This window comes from Lampetra planeri, chromosome 5, assembly GCF_965212315.1.
Source record: "Lampetra planeri chromosome 5, kcLamPlan1.2.h2, whole genome shotgun sequence".
Taxonomy (NCBI): domain Eukaryota; kingdom Metazoa; phylum Chordata; class Hyperoartia; order Petromyzontiformes; family Petromyzontidae; genus Lampetra; species Lampetra planeri.
The window spans coordinates 16,363,314-16,382,075 of record NC_136111.1 but is presented as its reverse complement, the minus strand read 5'-3'; the positions used below and the strand labels follow the sequence as shown (position 1 = coordinate 16,382,075).

At 51.6% G+C, this 18,762-nt stretch overlaps 1 protein-coding gene across 1 annotated transcript in view; it reads right to left on the bottom strand.

Annotated features, from left to right (window-relative positions):
- Positions 1 to 768: 768 nt before the first annotated feature.
- LOC144719020 (calcium uptake protein 3, mitochondrial-like) overlaps positions 769 to 18,762 on the bottom strand; it is a 32,763-nt gene continuing 14,769 nt past the window's right edge. The window contains exons 3-12 of the mRNA XM_078594737.1: positions 12,803 to 12,834; positions 12,030 to 12,108; positions 11,406 to 11,453; positions 10,385 to 10,467; positions 9,003 to 9,065; positions 7,782 to 7,867; positions 7,206 to 7,359; positions 5,923 to 6,031; positions 5,215 to 5,372; positions 769 to 3,630 (exon numbers count right to left, since the gene is read on the bottom strand). Of these exons, the coding sequence (XP_078450863.1) occupies positions 3,532 to 3,630; positions 5,215 to 5,372; positions 5,923 to 6,031; positions 7,206 to 7,359; positions 7,782 to 7,867; positions 9,003 to 9,065; positions 10,385 to 10,467; positions 11,406 to 11,453; positions 12,030 to 12,108; positions 12,803 to 12,834 (911 nt within the window). The 3' untranslated portion in view covers positions 769 to 3,531. The remainder of the gene's footprint in view (positions 3,631 to 5,214; positions 5,373 to 5,922; positions 6,032 to 7,205; positions 7,360 to 7,781; positions 7,868 to 9,002; positions 9,066 to 10,384; positions 10,468 to 11,405; positions 11,454 to 12,029; positions 12,109 to 12,802; positions 12,835 to 18,762) is intronic.

Sequence of the window (18,762 nt, the reverse complement as noted above, 5' to 3'; positions counted from 1 at the left end):
GGAATATTTGCGGAATACACCACGCCGCCGTTGACCCTTGCCATTGACCCAACGTTCCTACCAGCTCCCTCAGCAGGAATGTGTTTCCCCCTGTACATCAAGCAGCCCTCCTCAACCTCCCTCCATCCCTATATTAACGCCTCACCTTCTCGATTCCCTATTCGCTTCCTAATGCATTAAACACTCGCCACTCACCTGACACTCATCAGACACGACCACTTACCTGACACACCAAAGGGACACGGACCCTGGCATTCAAGGGGCAAGTATTTTCCCCCGTGAGCGGAATTAATGTATTGTCATAAAGTGGCCACATGGTGGCGCTACGAGCCACCAATTCCCGTGCCGAAGGAGGCATTCATCTTGCAGCGTTCACTTCCTTTGGCCGCCGTAGAAACAGCGGCGGAAATCCCACGTTTCTGTGGCCAGCATTCAAAACATTCACTTCATTCTGCTCAATACAGCAGATGCACGTGGCGGGCAGCAGATGGTAGTGTAGCAATATCTATTACATTTGTGTAGCTTTGTGCTCCTGAATCTATGTTCCCTGCCTTAACCCGCAGCGACCAGCGTGACGAAGTATGGTCAAATACCAACCTCCCCACCCCCACGTGTGACACCCACAGCATTGCGAGGTCCGCCTCGAGCCCCTTTGGAAAGGGCGCCGAGGGCGGGCGGGGCCGCCCCCGCCCTTGCTTCGCTAATTTACTGGAACTTTACCTTTCGAGATATCGTCACCCGAGGACCCAACACACATCACAGGCTCTCTCAACCCAACATCGTTTATTATACATCCCAATAACGACATTTACACACAAGAAGCCCCAAAGGTGCGTCGGTAAGCGCTGCCCATGTACGGAGTCCGAAAGTGCACGCCGGATGCGTCCGATGGGACTGGTGGACGTGGACTGTACACGGTTCGGGTTTGGGGTTAGGGTCGGTCTAGGGTTGGGTACCATCCATGGTTGGAATGGGGGCACACTGGGAAGCTCATGCATTTGTTCGAATTGGCATGCCCTGGATTTGGACCACCACTCTCGAACCCAACACCTTAAATCTGGACTCCCAATTGTGCGGCGAATGATTGAAGTTGTAGATCAGCGTGGCGAGGGGGGGCGGCGGTGTAATGGTTTTCACACTGTGCCATGTACCCCACGCACCTTAGTTTGATTCCGGTCCCGGCTACCATCAGTGGCGAGTGACACTTAAACCGGTTCTGGGCACTCCTACCTGCTCCCACCCTTCAACACCCCCACAATGACCAACGTGGTGACGTGTGGGCAAACGTCACCCACGGAAGCGACGGCACGGGGAAGGGCCTTCATCCAGCAGTGGATTGACACCCAAGGGCTGCAAATTCGTAGCGAGTGTGACGACTGAACTCCTGGGCCATTCTCCTGGTACATTCCCTGTGACCCGGTGGTCGAGTCCAACCCTGGACTGGTGGAGTTTGAATAGAGGCATGGTTGGGTTAGGGCAGGGGTCGGCAACCAAAATAACAAGAAGAGCCATTTCTTTCCAATTCGGTACAAAATTCAGTATTTCAAGAGCCGCAATGCATCTGAGTACATACTGTACATACGTACATATCGTCAAGAAGCAGCCCGTAAAGAGCCGCATGCGGCTCCGGAGCCGTAGGTTGCCGACCCCTGGGTTAGGGGTAGGGCCCATGCCTTGGTTTTGAGGATTACATTTCAATTAAACTCACACTTGACATCACTGCTTTCACAAAAGCCTCACATCAACCTTCGATAATTGTGCCGGTAATTCGGTGGTAATGTGCTGTACCGACGATCCACACACAATAAGGGTGAAACTGCTCTGCGTTTACCAGACATTGGAGCACGACTACATTGCACCAGATTATAAAGGTAAATCTGAGATTACCTGTCGGGTACACCAGCTGGGATATATATTGTACTGAGGATCGCAGGTAAAGGTGAAACCAGTATATACGTATAGACAGAAACCAGCAAAGAGAGCATTTCCCATAATGCAGCATCCGCAGCAGCTAAAAACTGCGTGTTGAATGGAGCATATTCTGCATTCCAGGACATTTATGCGAATACCGATAATCCAAAATCAGGTAGACAAGCAGTGCTAATTTAATGGGTGCAGGTTCAATCACTGTCAATCAACGCACGCCAGTTGTCCTGGACATGTTTCAGCCACACAGCATCACGAGAATCACCTACCTCCCCCACAATATACTGCAAACTCCGCAAAATGTTACATGTTACTGTATAACAACACAGTGCAGCCAGACACAGCCACCGGTCTAGATAACACTCAACACATTCGTTAATAACAATGCACTAAGTTGAATGTGTGTAACATGCGAGCTTGCTTACAATGGCACTTCTTTACAACAGTGGGGCCCATTATCCAAAATGTTGCCTATTATAGCTATATATTATTTCCTTTCAGGGCAATGTTATTTACGAATGTGTACAGTTTTTGCTTGTCTATTTGGACTTATGCGACACTGCCAAAGCAGCGTCACAATGTTGATTAGTTCGGCAGCAGCGTAGCCTTGTTACGTCATTTGTGCGAAATGTAAAAAGCTCACTCTCTTTATCATATACCAAAACCACCACTATAAACACCAACACCATCAACAGTGCAAGTGCATAAGTGACACCTCAAAAGGCATCAAACGCCCCCCCCACCCCCCCCCCCCAATTATCAATATTTTTATTATAACATCGTTAGTCCAGCCACCACCCCATGAGATTGTCTTCATCGTAGGTAACAATCATCACACTTATCATCAACATCACTTTGCAGTCTTGCTGGCAGAGCAGACTGCCCAGGTCACTCTTGCAAACGAGACTATTTGGGTCTCTCGAGTTCTCAGCTGGTTAATCGAATTGAAAACAAATTAACTTGAAGCTCTTCCACACGGCTGTTAGGCCAATCGGGTCCGGCTGGGCGACTGGGGCGGCTACCCGTGGACTGTGAGCGGCGCCGAAAACCGTTTGAGGGACAACATTTCTCAAGACGGTGGAAGAGACACAGAGAAACACGAGAGTAACACAGAAAGACGTTGGCACGGAGAGTGAAAAATACAAAGGTACACACACGCGCGCAGAAACAGAGACGCTTGAGAGATCCGGACACGCACAGAGCCAAAAGACCACCACCTCCACAATTGAGTTCACCCCACACAGATGCACATACGTTAAGGCTGACCCCGGGTTCAATCCCAGCACGGTGCGTGCGGTGACGTGCCATGAAATGTGATGTGATGTGGCGTGCCGTACAACGTCTGTGCGCGAGACGTGGGCTGCTTGCAGCCACGCGTATAGGTACACCGCGTGGTGCGACGACGCAGCGCTACGGCATCGCGAGATCATGAAACGCTGACGCGATGCGGTACGCGGTGGGATGAGCCGCGAGTTGCGTGGCGCGCGTCACGTGGTGAGTGCAGAACGTGGGGTAACGCGACGCGATGCGACACGATGACGCGTGTAGAACGTAGAGTGACGTGACGTGACGTGGTGATGAGACGGCTGTGATGCGGCGATGCCATCAGGCCTTCTGGTACATCCTGCGGAACTCCTGGAGGCCCCGGACCATATCCCTCTTCACGCAGTCCACGTACCCAGATCGACCCACAGACGGCACGCTCTGCAATCACGGACAAACCACAGTTTGATGCTACGCTCTCAGATTCTTTACGATGACTGCGCCTACAAATTGCATTTTGACATCATATATCCTCGTCTTCTTGGTTCTTTCGGTAAAGTCACGTAGATAGAAAAAAAAAGTTAAAATTAAAAATTTATAATAAATAAAAGCAAATAAATACGACGTTTCGATCGCAACACAAGCGGTCTTCTTTGTCTTTTCTCTCCGCCTGATGAAGACCGCTTGTGTTGCGATCGAAACGTCGTGGTTTTTTGCTTTTATAAAAAAAAATGATATCTACGTGACTTTACCGAAAGAACCAAGAATATGAATTCCTGCAGTCACGAAAGTTTTAAGTCAAAATATATCCTCGTCTGTTTACATATTTGGACAAAAGCCACACCAATATCAGTTTTGTATATCTGTAACTTAATTTGTAATTGTGCTACAATGGGTCTGATAATGTCCCCGAGCCAACATTACGCTGCAGGAAATGTCTTATTTAACACGGATTTATATTTTTAGAATATTTTCTATTTCTGAAATGACACAGTTATATTTGGCTCCGATTTATGTTTGCTTCATCGCTGTACCCTAAAATTAGTTTAGCTTTTTTGCCATTTCAGCGACCCAATTCACTCTTGCAAATGAGACTAACACTGGTCCCTTGCGTTCTCAACCTGGTTGATCACATGAAGCTCCAACTCGACAGGACATTGTCAAAACATCCCAGGCGACATCACGGCATCATAGGTAACATTGTGAGATAACAGGAAACTTGACAACATTACAAGCAATATTACAACAGACATAACTACAACATTACAACATCGCAGGCAATATTAAAATATTACGGACATTACAGACCACATCACATCACTGACACATTGCATGGACATCATGTCTCCACTGCACATTTGCCATCAGAATGTTTTGGTGTAACGGTGGAACGCATTGGAGGTGTGTCATATTGCCAGGTGGCGTAGTATTGTTTATATTTAATGTGGTCGTGTGTTGTTTTAGCATGATATGATATTTTTTTTTATCTGGTGGCACGGTGTTTAAGTTTGGTGTTGGGATTAGTGTCGTGTTAATTTGGTGTGGTGTAACTACATCATGGTGTCGCAGTATGTGCCTGGTTGCGCTTGATTGCACGTGGTTGCACTTGATTGCACGTGGTTGCTTGAGTTTATACTTGATTGCACATGGTTGCGCGTAGTTGATCGCGGTTGTACGTGCACGCGGTTACACGTGGTTATAAGTAATGGTACATGGTTCATCATGGCTGTGTGCGGTCGATCGTGATTGCGTAGTTGCGGGTGATTGTACGTGGTTGCAGCGGTTGCGTGTGATTGTACGTGCGAGTGGTTGCAAGTGGGTGCGCACAATGTATGTTCGCAAGAACGTTGAACTTCTTTCGTACTTAACATAGCCGACCGCGCTAATCGGAGGTGCGGGGAAAGGACAACAAACTAAACACAAGATTGCGCTTGATTGTGTGCGTGTGGTTGTGTGCACGTGGTTGTGTGTGCGTGCTTGCGTGCGCGTCGTTGCATGTGCGTAGTTGCATGCGCGTGGTCGCACCTTGAACCCGCGGTGCAGCCGCTCCCGCATGACGCCGATGAACTCGGCTTGGCTGAGCCGCCCGTCATTGTTGGCATCGAACAGGGAAAAGACGACACGCGTCACGCGCGCTGACAGCGGGCTGCCCGTCACCACCAGCACCGCGCGGCGGAATTCATCTGGCGGCACAGCGTCAGGCAGAGCGACAGCATCGCGACATTAGTACGCAGCATTCCGACATTAGTGCATACGGCATCGCCACGACAGCATTACACACGTCACCAAAATCACACATTACACGATAACAGTACGCAAGACACATCGCACAGCATTACATGACACACATCACAACAGCATCGCACGCAACACACGGCATTACACAACACACTGAAAAAACAGTGCACATCATCATCAACATCACACGACACATATTACAAAATGTGTGTCCCCTAACTGTATCCTTGTTGCGTGTCCCCACAGTGTCTCCACTCTGTGTGTCCCCACGTGTCCCGGTGTGTCCCGGTGTGTCCCCGCGTGTTCTCCCATGTGTCCTTGTATATGTCCCCCATGTGTCCCCATGTGTCCCCAGGTGTGTCCCCACATCCCCGTGTGTGTTCCCCCGTGCGTCCCTGTTTTTGTCCCCGTGCGTGTCCTCCCATGTGTCACAGCGTATGCCCCCCCACCCCCATGCATCCCTGTGCGTGTGTCCCCCCACATGCCCCCGGGTACCCGGTCCGATGGGCAGTCCTGCCCGCGTGTACATCTGCACGGCGATGGTGAAGTCCTCGAGGTTGTTGAGGAACTGGAAGAACGCCCGGTACTCTTCAAACGTGATGCCCTGTGGGAAGCACGGCAGCAAAGCACAGCCTCTTCGGCACGTGTGGCGCCACGAGCGTCGCACCACGGGCGTCACACCACTCACGGCACATCACATGCATGACACACCACGCGGACAGTACGCCACGCACAGCAAACCACTCATGGCACACTACACGGACAGCATGCCACGCAGACATAGCACATGCAGACGGAACATGATATGCATAAAACACCACACACAAAAAAACAAAGACCCCCCCCCCCCCTCCATATAGCCTTAACAGACTGTTGAGGCAAGTGCTGCTGGCGAGCGTAGCTATGAAGGCCGGCACTAGGGAGTGGGTGGTCAGCACCGTGCCCTGCCACCTTTGTCTCTCAACTGGTGATGTTTAAACACCGCACCATGTACTCTTTTGAGGCCGAGTCGACACGCACACAGCACACACAACACCCCGATACAGACACACACCTAGAGCCTCATGTAGCCTTGTAGGCCCAACAGGCAATTGATGGTAACGAGCACCTATTAGGGGTGGCAGTGCACATGATGGGGTGGTGTCGTCAGGTCACACCCGGTCACGTTTGTTTCCCCAGTGCTGATGTTAACGCACTAATTTCATGCCAAGTCAACCTAGGGGAGGCCTATGAAGGGGTGCAACCATTATTGGCCACCGATGTTGCGCCCAGGCTAGGAATCGCAAACTAGCAATTACCACCAGTCATCCTTCCACACTTACCACGAGAGCCATCCTTCTGAAAGCATTTAGGAAACAAATAATACAAACGCAGTAATATTGCACATATCGTTGCTTGTCACTGTTACGTTCAAGCAGTCTGCATCACCTGCTATGAGAGGTTAATAAAAAGCATGGACACTAGCAAAGACAACAAAACAAAAACATGCTGAGGGTACGCAGAGAAGAAGCGTGGAGAGGAGCAAGCCGGGAATTATACTGCGAATCAGGAAGAGGAGCACGTGGATCAGAGCGCAAACGGTCAAATAAATGGGTAGTGTGTGGGGTGTAAAGAGGGATGATGCATGAAGAGGTGTGTGGTGTGTTAAGAGGTGTGGCGTCTGCAGGTGTGGTATGTGAAGAGGTGTGGTGTGTGCAGACGTGTGGTTTGGCGTTTTCTGCCGCACTGAGTCAGGCAGCAGGCGGAGGAGGTGGAGTTGGAGAAGGTGCAGTGCACACCTCGTCGGAGTCGAGGTTGCGGCGCCCGCGGTGTGCCGCGCCCGTGTAGCGCAGCACGGCGCTGGCAAACTCGCGCTGCGTCACGCGGCCCGTCCCGCGCGCCAGCTCCTCAAACTCGCGCCGCAGCACCTCGCCCTGCAGCTCCACCATGAACCTGCGCGTGGGCACCCTCGTTCGTAACTTAAAGAAATCTGGCAAAATCTGAACCGTGACGCTGGCACACGTGGCCCAATCTTTTTTCGACTCGCGTCACGTGATGTTTAGCGTCGACTGTGAAGCAGACGGCGCGTATCATTTACCCACAAGTATGAACCAGGACGGCCGCTGGGATGTGAACCGCGAACCTCTGCAACAATCGACAAATGCGCGACCGCCCCGTTCCGTCTCAACCACTATTGCTTGAAAATGTTTGTTTTCGATTTAGATTTCAGGAATCGAATCGTGACCACGAATCGTGGTGATTCATTGATTCGTAGAAAACGTTAATTGTTACTCGGTCCTCCTGCAGGTCCGCTCTCGTTAAAACCAAGCAACGATTCACAAATCAAACGTGGACCACGTGAGGAGGCGACTCACTTCTCAAACTCTTGGTAGCTCAGGGACTGATCCTTGAAGAGGTGAAGGACGAGCGTAGTCTCCAAAGGGGGGGCACCCCCCACGACCTACACGGCCAACACCACCGTCAGCGACATCGCCACCGACATTCGCTCGATCGCTCAAACATCACAATCAACGCACGTAAAGTGGACAACTAAATAAAATTAACTATATCGTTACCACTATCATCATTATTAAGAGTGGAAGGATTCAGCCCGCCACGCCCCACCACCGCCCCCCCCCCCCGACTGCTACCTCACACCAAGGGAAGTTGATAACTTTAAGGGTTGAGATTCAATTCAATTACAATGTAGTGAATGCATCGGCCTTGAGTGACTGCAGAGGTCACATGAACCCATTGGGTACAACAAGAGTGAATCTAAAACATAAATTCTTACACACACACACCACACACACCACACACACGATTCAACACATGCACTGCGAGTTCAAGCATTAATATCGATGCATCGTTACACCAACAATCGTCATAAATCAATTGGGATTACACGCAGCAATCATCGCCCTCTACTGCTCGAATGACGGATTACAGGCCAAGTGCCGAGTTATCTCGTGGCCCTGGGGAAAGCTGTCACTGGGCGTGCCCTTTCAATTGTTTGAGAGGAGATGCGATGCAAGTTTCCTATCGTGTGTAGAATTCTCCAAGACACCCTGGTGTAAAGGGTGCTATTGTAAAAGCAAATCGTAATTGATAGTAATCACCAAAAACATCAGCATCAACAAAGACAACATAGACAAAGACAGCCTGTATAGGCCACACAGACTTTTGGGGCAAGTGCTGTTAAGCAGGCATAAACTAAGGCCGGGGACGGCACACGAGGGGGTGGTGTGGCCGGAAAACCACGCCCGGCCGCATTTGTTTAACCAGTGCTGGTGTTTACACACCGCACCAGGTACTCATTTGAAGCTGATCGACCTGGGGGGCGGGGGGGCGGCCAGGACCACTTTGGATATCCATCACTGATGTCAACCAGGACCGGCAACTCAAATGAGATAATCACTACGCCACCGCTCCACCCATCACCACGATCAACATCTACAATACCATCACCACCACCACCATGATCAGCATCGACTTCAGTATAAACACGAGCAGCACGACATCGATTGCCACCTGCATCGCAGCTCACATCACCACCCAGAGCTGCGTGCGTGCGTGTATAGATGCGTGTGCGTCACCTCTGTGGTCTCTTCGAGTGAGTTCGTAGATTTTTCCTTCTTTTTCCGAAAAATTTTCAGCAGCTGCGTCGCACATACAGATGCACAAAGACAAATGCCCCCCCACCCCACATAGCCTTTAACAGACTATTGGTGGCAAGTGCTGTTGGCGCGCACCTATGAAGGCGTACACGCGGTGCACAAAGCGGTGGGCGGCCAGCACTCCCGCATGGCCGTCTTTATACAGGTAGGAACAACAGTTCCACACTGCCCACCAGGGATTATTTGTCTGTCTGTCTGTCGTGCATAGCCACGCCCTCGATTTGTATTTCATAGAGCGCTTCGGGCGGGCTCAGCACCACGTGACGCGCCGCCCCACGCAGCTTGCGCCGCATGACACGGATCGCACGAATGCGCTGTCCAACCAAGTTCCTACCTGCCCACTCCGAAGAAACGTGTTCCCACCAGTGCCGATGTTTTACACAACGCACCAAATGCAAATTTAAGGCTGAGACGACCGAAGGGAAACCCAGGACCGGTTTAGATATTTGCTGTGGTTATTGGTCGTGAGAAGGAATCGAACTCGGGTCAGTTCAACACATACGCTTTCGCGACTAATATTATCCATATTAGAGGTTTTTTGGGTTAGATCGCGTATATGTGTCATTAAACCCGCCACCACCGCCAATTAGTAAGGTTTGTCACGTAAACAACACGTGGTAATTACATGTTAGCTCAGCACACTGTGAACCCGCAACATTTACAATTCGAGAACAACAAACTCAACTAAAAATAAATTACATTTTGTACGTATTGACCATAGACACGTGCCGTACGCTTTAAAGTGGATACTGACGATTGCAAAACGTATAGGCCGCATGTGCCAGGGTCATGGTCCAAATTTGCCCAAAGTAAATGTTAATTGCCCGCAAATTATCCAATCGCAAGCAGGAATCAAATAGCAACATTATTGAGATAATTTTGCTGCTATAAATGTCCACATGATAAGCCACTTGGTTGGCTTGTGAAAAAATAAGTTAATAACTCCGTGGGCTTTGCCTGGTAGGATGGGGATGGTTTGGTTTTATTTGTATGTTTTTGGGTGATTTGTGTTGTCTTTCCTGTACCTTGCCCTGCTATCGTGTTTTTGCATTGTTTGTTTTTGTAACGTTCTGACCCCGTGACCCTACCGGACATATTTGAAAAAGAGCTTTATAGCTCATCAGATTCCTCCAGTATAAAAAAATATATTCTGAATCTGGCTACAAGCTTCGCCGGCTCTAGTGTCTTGCCCTGGCCATTACGAGCCTCCCCGACCGAGCCAGCGAAGCTGCCTCGGCTCAGGGTGAGGGGAGTGCGGGTGGGCCGCGATGGCGTGGGGGTGGGCCTCTTGCTGCGGGCACCTTCATGAACTCCTTCTTGTCCACGCGCTCATTTCCATCGGTGTCAAACATCTTGAAGAAGACCTGGAAGCCGGCACGGGGCTCTGTGGCAGAGACACGCAAAGCCCCCCCCCCATGCCCTCATTCAGTCGCTCGCACGCTCATGACTCTTGTGCATATTCAACTGATCACACAATTCACCAACCAAACGAACGAGAACTATTTTTATTTTACTAGGTAAGGCCCACTGCGCTCCATAGCTCTTTTTCAGAAGCGACCTGGCCACAAATGATAGCTCAATGAAGTGGCTTTTCACGTGGAAATGTATAGCAGCCAAATCCTCTAAATGCACCTCGATTCTAAACCACTCGCAACAAGCGCCGTTCACCACTAAGTGGCGGTGACGCCACCACGGTGATTGTGTGCCAGGCTATGTCCACATTGAGGCCACGTGAAGTGTCGAAGGCTTGCTGGGAGGAGGTCAAGGGAGAGACCCCCGTGCCATGAGTTGACTAAGAAGACTCAAAGACAAATATCCCCCATATTGCCAAAGCAGACTGTTGGGACAAGTGCAGTTAGCAAGCACCAATGAAGGCCGGTATGGCACACAAGGGGGTGGGTGGCCAGCACCACGCCCGGCCACCTTTCTCTCCCAAGTGGCAATGTCTACACACCGCACCAGCTACTCATTTGACGCTGAATCGACCTAGGGGATGCCCATGACCGGTTTAGATAATCGTCTCTGATGTTGGTGGCCATGAGCGGGAATCGAACTCGGGCTGCCGGGTTTCTAGCGCAGCATGCTAACCGCTAGAGCTCCCCGCGTGAGCGTGAGAAGACTCACGCTCACGTGCTCCACCAAGCACTCTCACTATTGCCTGCTGACAATCCGCCGACCACTCACTCACGTGGCTGCTGTGATGTTAGTGGGTGTCATATTTTTTATGGTGGTTGCCGTGATGTCGGTGGTTGTTGTGCTGTTAAGTCATCGTTGTTGTGGTGCTGTTGGTGGTCACAGCGATTGACTCTGCGGGGGACTCACTGGTGAGGATGCACACCAGGAAGAGGTAGTCCGTGTACGACAGCATTCCTGGGAGGGGGTAGGGACAGAACGGCACAGTTTAGACCCTAACGCATGACAGGGTGTTAGGGTGTGCGTGCATGTGTGTTTGCGTGATTGCGCGTGAGTGTGAGAATGAGGACGTTGTGGTCGTGGTTAAGCATATCGGAACCAAGCTTTTATTCCTGTAAGCAATGCACAACATATGTGGCCGTCCATCCATTTATAATGAATATTTTAGGTTATATTTCTGCGGTTAATCCTAACCGTATCATCTGCTGCGTACTGCTGTGAGATGAAGAATCCATTCAGAAATCTCGCAGAGCAGTGCACCACCTACGGCAGAAATCGGTTGCAGAAGAGATTTTTATTCTTTTAATTTACGAGAATTCTCCCAAACGTGGCAGGGACGGTGGCGTATTGGGTGGTGCGCGCTGCACCGTACAGTACGGCCCTCGTTAAGCACGAGTAGTGATGTGAGCGGTCGTGTGGTAGGCGCTGTGGCTGTGTGGTGTGTGCTGTGGGTGTGTTGGTTCGCGTGGCTGGGTTGGTTCGCGTGGCTGCGAGTCGCTGTGGTTGTGCAATTGAAGTAGCTGCGGTGGTCACCACGGTGGCCCTGGGAGGTGAAAAAGTTGAGCGACCCTTCCTTTAACTTGGGGGTGTTTTTGAGAAGTCGATCAGCCTCCTGCACATCCACACACACGCGCATGCACGTACGCACATGTTTACACGAGTAAACATACACACACATACAAAGAAAAATACCTCTGCATAGCTGTACAGACTGTTACGGCAAAGGCAAGTCCTGTTAGCGAGCACCTATTGAGTCTGGCATGGCGCTCGAGGGGGTGGTGTGGCAAGCACCATACCCGGCCGCCTTTGTCTCCTCAGTGCTAATATTTACACACTGCACCAGGCGTTTACTTCTGGCCAAGTCAACCTAGCGAAGGCCCAGAAACAGAGTCAGATATGCCGATGATCAAATGACCCAGAATGCATCTGATCTCAGAAACCAAAAGCTGAGCAGGTTTGAGCCTAGATAGTGTTGGGAAGGGCCACCGCGATGCTCAAAAAAGGTTGTCATTGGCTCGGGGGTTACGCGATGGGGAGCACAGCAAAACCCATTATTGTACTGTACTTCTACACTCGCCACTTTCGCCAACCCGCACTGACCAACGTGAAGTAAGGTCAAACAGCCCCCAAGACCTGTACGGCACGGGGGAGGGCCCTCATCCCATGGTGGAGCGACAACAGTGCTGTATGTGTGTGCGAGTGTGTACACGTGCACTCGCATCGACACGCAGGTATCTACGGCCCATAGACGATCGGTCACACGCACACGCTGGAAAAAAGGGCACCTGATGGATGGAGAAACTCACTTTTTTTGTGATGAACTTCCTGCTCGTCCAGCCTAAGCAGAGAGGGCAAAGACACAGAACAAGGCACTTAAGGACCTCCGAACCCAGGGCAACATCGTCTGGTCTGCCTCTGGGAGCTTCCCTGCCACACAGCAGCATTAGGGCAGCTAACACCTCATGAGGTTATGGACAATCCGAAAGATTTATTGTTTCGGATTGATCTGAAAACATGAGATGATCGGGATGAGTTTAGGGTTTGAGCGCTTCAGATTTTTCTGGGTAATCTGGAATTTTTCTTTCAGCGTTGCCGAATTTTTCTTTCGGCGTTGCGGATAGTTTACATGACGTGCTCGTATAAAATGTATTCGCGCTAACAGCAGTGACGTCACCCCATGCCATGTGACGGAGCTTTTAGTGGAAAAACGTGCAAGTGACCTCGTGAAATCGACGCCACTTCTTGTGACGTCATGGTGGCAAGATGTTCCCTACCTCGCCTGGTATACAGGAGGTTGTGGGTTCGATTCCGACCCTAATGTCTGCTGTAAATTTGGAGTTTGCATGTTCTCACCGTGGTCGCGTTGATTTTTCTCCGGGTCCTCTCCACATTTGTCAACATGCATTAAGAGTATTTGGCTGTTATCCAGTCCCACGTGATAAACCACTTCGTTGAGCTATCATTTGTGATCAGGTTGTTTCTGAAAAAGAGTTATATAGCTAAGTGGGCCTTGCCTGGTAAAATAAAAATAGTTCAGTTTATAGTTTAATATGCACGCTCGTGTGTCAATGTGCCAGTAAACCTACGTCATTCTACACGGTCCCAAAGCGCACCTAGCCTGGCACGGTTGCAACGGTGATGATACTACCACCACGACCACCACTTAATGGCTGTCGTCGTTGTTGTTGTGTATGCAGCGGTGTTTAAACAAAGGCGCACGTGAACCACGCCATCCAAAGCCGTAACGCGGGCGGCTGCTGATAAGGAGGCAGTAACTTCGTGCCCGGTAACGTTCCAAGCGCACGTGCCTTATCTACCGCAGCGCACAGCGGCAGCGGTCGAACACAGAGATGGTGAGGAGGTGGTGGAGAGAGAAAGACGAAGAGGCTACGGGAGAAGGAGAGAGAGAGAGAAAGCAAAGGGGAGATGCCCAAACGGCTCGGGTGTGTTTGTGGGGACGGGGAGCAGAGTCCTAAGTGCTGTGCCCTATCTCCTGGCGATCACGGCACCCAGACTACAGCGGGGGTCTTACACCTGCAGGGGAGCGGGGGCCTGCCTCTGGGCTGCAGGTGGAGAGAGGCGTAGGTGATAGGCTGGAGCCCTGGACAGGGTGGATTTAAGATGCAGATGGCCCATTGGACAAGGTGATGAGTTCGAGTCATGAATTGGGTGGATGTGAGTGGAGATATCCCTCAAGAGGAAGGGACGAATTATAGTCTTGAGGGGGATGAACTTGGTACAGACATCCCCTACAGAGAAGGCGATAAGTTGGAAGTCCTGAATGGGGTGAAGGTTGGGACAGAGTGGCATCGCTTGGTTGGCATGGGTCCTGGAATCCCAGTTTGTCGTCCTTCCCCGTACCTTCGATTAGCGTGGCTGGCTACGTATGGTGCAGAAGTAGTTCAAAATACAACATACATACAGCAGTGTCACCCCCTGCACACTGGATAGCTACGTTACTGCACAGCCATCAAACATAACTCTCCCATCGCTCACTCTCTCCATTCTCCTCCCTCTCTGGGCCCCTATCGTCGTCATCACCCCCCACCCCACCAACAACCAGCCAGACGGCAACAAGCAGCCCTGGCAAATCACTGCATCGACAGTCAATAATAAAGATTGTCAGCAAACAAATCGGAACTGCTCAAATTGCGACGTGGGTACGGTCGTTATCGCTCGTGGCGGGACCTGGCGCAAACAACGCGCGAGTGGCAGGTGACGGCAATGAGGTGGAGGGGGAGGCAGTGACGATTGCTGCTCACCTGGATCCCAGCAGGGCCCGGAGAATGGGGACGGAGGGAGAGGGGGTTAGGGGCAGCCAACCCACCTCCCCAACAACTCCCACCCCTCCTCCATCGCCCCAGCCCAACCCACCCCTTTCACCCCCCTCCACCCTCCCACTCCCCTTCACGTTGGAAATTAATGATGGGGTGGTGCTAATCTTCAATGGTGGCCTACGGCAAGAAGTGGAAATCCCACATTCCCATGGTGGGAGCCGGTCTTTGTGCAAGTAGCAACCATTGATAGCTTCCCGTAAAGTGGTCCCGAATGAAGCTGCCCGGAGAGATTTGGGTTGACTCACGACCGGGATTTGAACTTGACGAGCCTTTGGAAAGACTGCCAATACAATTATCGTGGACCGCATACACAACGACATTAATCGGTAATGTCATGTCCACCCAGTGGTGTAGCGCGATGGGCATGGTGCCCTGGTGCAACGACTGCAATGGGACCCCCCCTGTTAATTTTGTTTCCTCCTCTGTCTTCAAGTCCGGTGCCTCAGTCCCCCCCCTCCCCCGTCCAGCCCGTGGGGGCCCGAGTGCAGCTCTACCCTCCTGCACACTCGATAGCTACCCCACCACTTACTCGCAGAACCACGACAAACAGCAACCGCCATTCGCCACTAAGTGGCGGTGACGTCACCATGGTGCTTGCGCAAAGTGCCAGGCCAGGTGCACTCCGAGGCCACGTGAAGTGACAAAGTCTCGCTGCTGGCAGCACGTCACGGGACAGACCCATATGCCATGGGTGGACTGACTGAGATGACTGGCAGATGGATCATCTGTGCCCCCTGTATTGTGCCAACTTGCTCCATTTTAGCCACCTGGCACTACGCTCGTTGTTGTGAGCATCGCTCCTCTGGCCCTCCGCTGATGTTGGAGGGCAACTGCCTCCAAACTCACACCCGCAGATATTCAAACACATGTACAATGATGCACAAAGACCTCCTGTATAGCCTTAGAAGACTGTTGAGGCAAGTGTTGTTGGTAAGCGACTATGAAGGCTGGCACAATACACGAAGGGGTGGGTGGCTAACACCACAATCGGCCACCTTTGTATCCCGAGTAGCAATGGTTATACATCACACCAGGTGCTCATTTGAGGCCGAGTCAACCTAGGGGCGGCCCGGACCAGTTCAGATAATTGTTACTAGTGTTGGTGGCCATGATTGTCAATCAGAATCTGGCCACAAGGTTCATAGCACAGCGTGCTAACTGCTACACTGTTGCAACCCACACTCATGTGTGGACACACGCACACATAAAGACAAAGATCCCCCATATAGTGCTGTTAGCGAGCACCTATGAAGGCCGGCACTGTGGTACACGAGGGGGTGGGTGGCCAGCACCACACCCGGCCGCCTTTGTCTCCCTACTGGCGATGTTTACTACACACTGCACCAGGTACTCATTTGAGGGCGAGTCGACCTAGGGGAGGCCCAGGACCGGTTCACTGGTGTTGGCGATGAGTGGGTATCGAACTTGCGTCGCCAGGTTCGTAGCGCAGTGCGCTAACTGCTACACTACAGCTCCCCACTACCGTGGACAGACGCACGCACACACGCACGCACACACACGCACTCACAAACTCACTCGAACGAACACGCTCTCGCACCCACACGCTTACGCACGACATGCACGCACATACGCACGCTCACACCCACGCACGTTTAAATTTAGACGATTTTATATTAAAAAAGAAGTGGGAGACAAAAACAAGATTCTTCCCTTTTAAAAGGCGTTTAAGTAAAGAGACAGACGAGCCAGCAGCCATGAACCCTCAGGAATCCGCTGCGTTTAATTTGCACCGCGGACAAACACGGCACAGAGTGAAATTTATTCAAGGACGAGAGATAAAAATAAAATGGGGGTCCCGAGGGTGGGGCGGCTGGGGTGGGTCGGAGGGTGGCATTGGCCAAATTTACACACACACGCACACACTAACCCACCCAGTGACTCACTCACTAACTTAGTCACTGACGAATACTCACTAACCCCCCTCACTGTCTTACCCACTCATAAACTGACGAGCTCATCCACTCACTCCGTCCACACGCCGCCTCACCTGCTCACGCACCCGCAAACGCTGATGTACGACACAATCCCGCACTCACTCGGCCAGGGAGGAATGACGAGAGACTCAAAGAGAAGGGAGGGCGCGAGAGAAAGGGGGAGGACGAGTGGGAGAGACGTGGGAGGAATGGGATTGAAAATTACAATTTGTGGTCATATCGCGTCTAAATACAATTGAATCGCAAGACGCTGCACAGAAACCGCGGGCATGTTTATTTCATGGAGATAAAGAGGCATTCAGTCATAGCGAGAAGAATAAAGGAGGGCCGTAAGCCTGGACTTGGACAGCGGGAGTCAGCAGGACAGACGGCAAAGGGGGAACAGAGTTCTAAACAATGTCTGTTGAACTTCTTTCGCACCGTACGTAGCCAACCGTACTAATCAGAGGTGCGCGGTAACTATGGGGGGGGGGGGGGGCAGTAGAGGAGAATGAGCGACCTCCCACGAAGTGAAAGTTAACGGAGGGCTTCGACAGAAAGCTTTGGTTTGCCGGAGTGGAGTGTGTGCGGAGGGGAGTAGAGCAAGATAAAAAAAAGAGAGATGACAGAAGAGAGGCAGGCAGTGAGTGGCGAGTTGATGGAGGATCTTGGGAGATGGTTAAAAAAGGAGAGGCAGGGTGGAGGGACAGAAGAAATGAAGAGAGATAGAGAGAGGCAGCAGAGGAAGGCGGCCGAGGGAGAGGAAGGGAGAGAGGAAGAGTGAATGAATTTAAGACGGGAGGGTAGAGACAAAGTGAAGGAAAAGAAAGGGAGGAGACAATGGCAGCGAAGAGTCAGGGAGAGGAGACGGATAGAGCAGCGAAGAAAAGTGGGAAAGGAGGGAAGAGAAATTACAATGAGAGGGCGACAAGGATGGAGGATAGAGGACACAGAGTGTGAGCGTGAGAGAATGGAGAGAGGCACGAGGGTGGGGGGGGAGAGAGCATGGAGGGTGAGACGAGAGAGCGCACGGAGAGATGAGAGAGTAGAGAGGAGATGGTCAGGTGCTGGGCGGGGGAGCGACCTTTACCCAGGCTGTTTGTCGTTGTGTCTCCGTGGTAACGTACCGCCCAGGACTGCAATGTGGCATCCGCGGCCCGTTACCACGCAGCCTCGAGGCGCTAACGAGCGGCACGGGGCCCAGCACCCTCCCCGCACTACCGCCCTCCCCGCACTCCCAACATCCCCGCACTATCAACCTCCATGCACTACCACCCTCCCCACAGAAGCACCCTTCTCGCATTACTACCCTCCCCGCACTACCACCCATCAGCCACCCTCATCGACCGCTCACCCAACACTCCCATCCGCCCACCCAACACTGCCATACATACGTCGCCCATCCCACACACGCACCCATCTCACACTACCACCTGCCCAGCACTACCACTCGTCCCCTCCCACCCCAATCACCACTCATCCCACACTTCTAGCCTGTCACCCACCCTGAACTACCACCCACTCCACACTACCACACTCCAAGCACCCCAAACTACCACCTGCCATGAGCTATCAATCATCAGCAACCCCCCACGCCCACCCATCGCCCATCCCACACGACCATCTATCTGCCTTGAACTACTGCCCATCCCACGTCGCTCTCACACGCTATACACGACATCGCCATCCACTATTCACAACCACCCACCGCTGGCCCAGCACTACCAGCCTTGGGCTTGTGGTGTTTGTGGTGGTTATTGGGGGTGTTACCGTGTTCTACGGACACTCCAGAGAATAATATGGACCCCAAACTTGTGCCCGGTGTTAATAAAAAGTTACACGCACGCACCTGCTGGGTTGTAAAAGGCACCCCTAACTTTTACTTTAAAATACAGCAGAAAAAGGCATCTTATAATCCCAGGAATATGTACTATTTTGTTTTTTACAACTACATTTGTATTTATGAAGCATTTAAATGTGACCGCATCTAAAGAT